This window comes from Cryptomeria japonica, chromosome 10 (genome assembly GCF_030272615.1).
Source record: "Cryptomeria japonica chromosome 10, Sugi_1.0, whole genome shotgun sequence".
Classification (NCBI taxonomy): Eukaryota; Viridiplantae; Streptophyta; class Pinopsida; order Cupressales; family Cupressaceae; genus Cryptomeria; species Cryptomeria japonica.
Window position 1 is genome coordinate 375,959,100 of NC_081414.1, and position 5,289 is coordinate 375,964,388.

The 5,289-nt window shown below is 39.0% G+C and overlaps 1 protein-coding gene across 3 annotated transcripts; it reads right to left on the reverse strand.

Moving 5' to 3' along the window:
- Positions 1-307: 307 nt before the first annotated feature.
- On the reverse strand, positions 308-4,496 carry LOC131075860 (probable WRKY transcription factor 74). Of its 3 annotated transcripts, XM_058012779.2 has the most exons (5): positions 4,304-4,496; positions 3,515-3,626; positions 2,146-2,989; positions 1,750-1,875; positions 308-999 (listed from the first exon to the last, which is right to left on the reverse strand). In XM_058012779.2, exons 3-5 carry the CDS (start codon positions 2,937-2,939, stop codon positions 843-845), a joined length of 1,077 nt encoding a protein of 358 aa, XP_057868762.1. In that variant the 5' UTR covers positions 2,940-2,989; positions 3,515-3,626; positions 4,304-4,496; the 3' UTR covers positions 308-842. The 3 variants fall into 3 exon arrangements, with proteins under 3 accessions (XP_057868762.1, XP_057868760.1, XP_057868761.1); XM_058012777.2 differs by lacking the exon at positions 3,515-3,626; XM_058012778.2 differs by lacking the exon at positions 3,515-3,626 and having other exon boundaries at positions 3,895-4,496.
- Positions 4,497-5,289: the final 793 nt, after the last annotated feature.

The following is a 5,289-nucleotide window of genomic DNA, read 5'->3' on the forward strand; positions in this document are numbered from 1 at the left end:
TATAAATGTAGTTGGCATTTTTTAAGTCATAATAAACACTGTCCAAGTTACAAATACCCTTGGATCTATATATCTCGCTGTATCTAATTTAAAAGATTGGACTCCTTGCACAGTTTTCCAGCCATGTCATGGCATCCGCAATAGTAACAAGAGAGCGGAAATGTTTTAGTATGCTCAAAGCCTTAATTCATATTAGATTAAGTTCTAAGATCGGAAGTTACCCTGGTTTTGTTCGCCAATAAAAATATAAAATTACTTTTCTAGTGCAAATCTTGTAAATGAATCTCATTATTATAGAAAACAGCACTTGATATTCAATGTTAACATTAATTTGGGGAACGAGCATCTTTGAGAAAAGGAAAATTAAAGTTTTTCTTTGTTGCTCTGCATTAGTTTACAACCACATTTGTGGAGGCAAATGGACATGTAACACTTTGAACACAACCATTTCTTTCAGATCTTGACTTCCTCAGCTGTGATTGACACATTCAAAAGGAATATAGACAGAGAAGCTAGAGGCAGATAAGGCCATGAACTTAAGAGCTCATCCAGATGACGAGGCATATGATTGCTATGTTTTACACCTCGACTAGATCTCAAATTTCATAAAGCAAGGGTAATGGTAAATGTATGGACCAAATTGTGACCACCGTACACAAGTTTCTTTTGCAAGCTCCTTCAAAGAAGTGCAAGATGTCAGCACACGCCAAAGAGTCACCTTGTATTTCCCACAAAACTAAGGAAGCATATGGAGTTGGTGGACAACCTTACAGATTTACCTTCCGATCATTTCTCGGATGGCTAGACAGTGCAGTCAAAATTGCATGATACTGCACAAAAAGCTATGAGTGAACTACCAGATTTGAATTTCCTGATAGCAACCGTGAATGATTATGTTCTCCTTCATATGTCACGATTAGCATGGAAGAATCTTCCAGAGATCGCTCAACATGCTTCCTGGCAGGACAACCTCTCATGCTACTGCACTTGTAATATCCTCTGCAGATGAAAATAAAGATGTGAGTTACATGAAAAGTATTTAAGATTTTAAACCCTCCAGAACATGGAAAGAAATTTCACTATTAAAAATTGAAAGAACAAGCAATATAAATAAATCTTGAAACCATATCAAAACATAGTACGGGGACTAGCTCTGATTAGACTCTTAGAAATAGAAATACTGGTGAATCAGAGAGGAATCTAGAAAGATCATTTAGTTCTAAATTCCCTCTGTTTCAGAAGATTCAGGCATGACAATGCAACCATTGATCTGAGAAGTTCGTTAAATTACTGGCTTTGTGAACACAAGTCATCCTCAATTTAGAACCAACAAAAAGGAATTGCATAACAAATTCTACAAATTAGAAACATTTTTTAGATTAATATAAATGCAATCTACGTAAGTACATGTTTGTAAAAACACTTGGGCCAAATTGAAGACGTAAACAAAATTGGCATTTCAAAAAACCATGGAAATTATCTTAAGAAAACACACACAAAAAATGCTTCTACAGTGATTTACAATGACTCTGAAAGAGTAAATGAAAGAGAAACCTCAGAGAAGACACTAATTATTTCAGCTTGAATAGATGTTGCCTAGCCCACAGCATAAATGGGGGGGGGGAGGGCAAATGAAGTAGAAAATGAAAGAGGCAATAAATTTTGTATATTTGGATGGATTTATTGAAACATACAAAAAACAAATGGAATACTAGGGAACAAGAGGACTTTGAAGATTTTCTTAAGTACCTGGGATGTGGAGAGCCCTTGATTGGTTTCTGACCATATTTCCTCCAGGAAAATTCATCTGGTGGAATGTCTGCTAGTTTGCTACTGATAGCAGGGACTCTGATGGTTCGCTTAACTCTTAGCTTCCTGCAATTATCATTAGTCAAATTAATTTCTATTTTATTGGTTATATCTGCTAAACTGCTTAGTTAGATCCACAGCATGCATTTAGTTTATTCGAAGAATTATAAGGTCCATAGTACATCACCAAGCAGAATAGTATCTGTTTCTTTGTGAGCAACAAACATTGAACGTACAATGTAGTAAACTTAACTTTTATTATCAAATATTTTCACACAACTGGGGCTAAAATCTGGCAATTCATTATGGAAAATGAAATTTTACGAGAGAACTAACCTCCGTTTTGAGCAGTGGCACCTTCCAGTACTTCCACATTTACCACTTTCATTTCCAGAACATTTTCTCTTTGAAGAGGTACCGGGTATTCGCTCTTGAGCAGAGTGAATTGACTGATACTGCACCATTTGTTTGTCATTGGCAACACTCCCATCCATGCTTAATGATGAAATAAATGATTTTGTCGAAGAAAGTGTGGGTGTGCAGCTGATTGAGTTTTCCATTTTCAAATAAGCATTCCTAAAGATTTCTGCTTGTGGATTTATGTGTTGGAGCTGCATCGGTGTATAATGCATCTGCTGATGCCTGTTGGTGTCTGCAGGCAGAACTGCCGATGACAAACTTTGATATGGTAGACACTGCTTGACATGTGGAAGAGCGAAATCAGATGAAGAAGCGGAGTAAATTGATGCAGATGCATGGGCACTAGGTGAATCCAGCTGCAAGAAATTCGACCCATCCATAAATATGTTTTCAGTGCCCAACCTCGCAACAGAGTGAGATCGAACAGGACCCCTTCGGACTCGAGCATGGCCTGTCCTGCTCAAAATTGACACGACCTTATTGAAGTTTGACAAAGCCTCCTGAGCAGCCAAACTGAACTCTTGTTCAACCTGATGTTGTTGATGCCGCTGATGTTGCTGTGATACAATGCTTAACATTCGCTGAGCGCTCTCTATACCTGCTCTGGTTGTTTCTTGTACATCTCGATCCCTCTCCCTACTTGTATTTTGGAAGAGAGAAGTGCCTAACAGGTCTGTCATCCTGCCTTTCAAATCTAACCCACTTGCCATACGAAATGCACTACAAGGAAGCTAATATAGCCGATTCATCTAGAAAACATCTGCAAAACCAGAAAATCAAAACACAATACTATAAGCTCTGAAGACTCCGGCTGTATTTAACTTATCATAAGATTTATCGAGATGTACACTGATCATAAAAGTAACAAGCCAACATTATTAGACAGGGTTTGTAAAACAAGAGAAAGCCAAAAACAATGTACTGACGTATTTGTGTGCCCTACAGACTATTTAGTTCTCTGTGTGCATAGGTCACGTCTCTTTGTAGGGTATCGGGTTATGCTTTACACAGAAAGTAGCAGACACAGAGTTATATCTAAGGCCAAAAGGCCAAATTCACAATTCCGGTGGCATGGCCAAACCATCGGCCTTCCCCCTTATGTACTGGTGGAAAACTTCATCCCCCTTCTATGGTAGAAAATAAACCTAGATTTTAGGTCACTCCCAAGGAAGAAACCAATTCGGTGTACGAGATCCCCTTATGCAAACATTCTACAGGGTAATCATTTTCCAATTACCTTATAAATTGTTCAAATGAAATATACAGCCCTCCCCAAGATTCTAACCTGTAACCTCCACTTCACTGTATGTAGACCTTCACCATTAGGCTAATTCAAATTGTACTCAGGGCCACAAAATCTCCCAAAAGTGTAAACCAAATCCAACAAACACCATATTCTGTAAAACAGATTTACATTTGAAGATGTGTGATCAGAAAAACCAAACAGTATTTGGACAAATTTCATTTCATTCCATTCATTAATGATCAATCATCAGTCATAAATCATCAATCATTACTCATCAATCATCAATCATTAATCACCAACCATCATTCGACCTACCAATCACACCGCCCAGACAGCCTCAGCGACAATTCCATACACACAATGAAATGCATAAAACAAATTCTTCCATGGAAAAATAATCAAATCAACAAAACACTAACCTAAACTCCCCCCAACTTCCTCGCAACAATGATTCTGCCGCTCCTGGACAAAAGACCACAAATTTGCCTTACAGTCTTCCCACAACCACGCCCAAAACAATCAATCTCCTCACTTACTCTCCATGCCCTCACACATACTCAACGGATTGAAATGATTCAGGATCTAGGATCACAAGCATCACAAACACCCTCAAAATCCCTCATGTAAGCCCCCAGAAACGCTAATTTTGCTTCACCCCTACATTCATTAACAACAACCCTCACGCAACACAGAAGGATTCCACACGTATCAAACCAATTTTTTGAAAAAAAGAACCATTTACTTGGGTCTCACAAAACCAATAAAATATCAATACCCCCTTTGGTCATGAATCTAGAAGTAAACAAATTGTTCAAGATCTCCGCCTACCTTGACTTCCAGAGTCCGATTGTTGAAGAGCCCCCCAATTCCAGAGCCACCCATGATTTATGTAAAAATACCCTCATTTATTGCCAATTTAAATAACCAAAAACAGGGTCTTACTCTTAGTCTACAAAGAAAACCCTTGGCGTTACGGAGGCTCTCCAGCAACAACAAAAACTTAAAAAAATCCCTCCCCCCTCCACTCCCCAACATATATATATAAAGAAACAGCGATTTAATACCATTATTGCCACCTTTTAACATTATTCCCCTCAATATATTTCTGCGTAATCATGAGCTAATCCGACGAGGCAGCCACGTCATCTCACCAACACTGTGAGCTCCCGCCACGTGGCAATGACGAGAGACTCGTGTCAGGAAAGTCTCAGTAAAAGAAGTCGTAGGCTGTAACGCACCCCATTTTGGTTTGTCGCCGGTGGGTCCCACACTCCTAAGTGTAAATTTGACCGACTGCCCCCCACGACGCATCACAGCCGTCCATCTCAAGATCCTTCACGTGCCGAAGCCCCGCCCGCTGACACCTGGGCCCCACCACTTCGACTCCTCGTTGACTTTTCGATCATACATTCACCGCCTCTTAACCGCGTTTGGAACCCATGTCGGGGGTTCGAACCCGGAGTCAAAGTTAGAGGTCGCTTTCGACTTCATTTTTTTATTATTATTTTCTTCCCGACTATCGAGGGACGACAAATTTGCCGTTTCTCTAGTTTTAGATGTGGAAAATGCGAGTCTTTTTGTCAGCCATATAAATGAATAAATAAATAATCTCTTTTGTTTAGTACTTCTTATTCAACGCCAACGTCTTCATTAGGTATCTCTATCTTTATTTTTTTAATTAATTATTTTCTTGTTGAATAGTAAAATGTAAAGGTCTTTGTGCATTTTCAGACCTAACGTAACCATTGATGTGAGCAGTGAATTTTGACAAAAATGTCCAACATTAGCACAACACGTTACACTCTTCTTTCTCG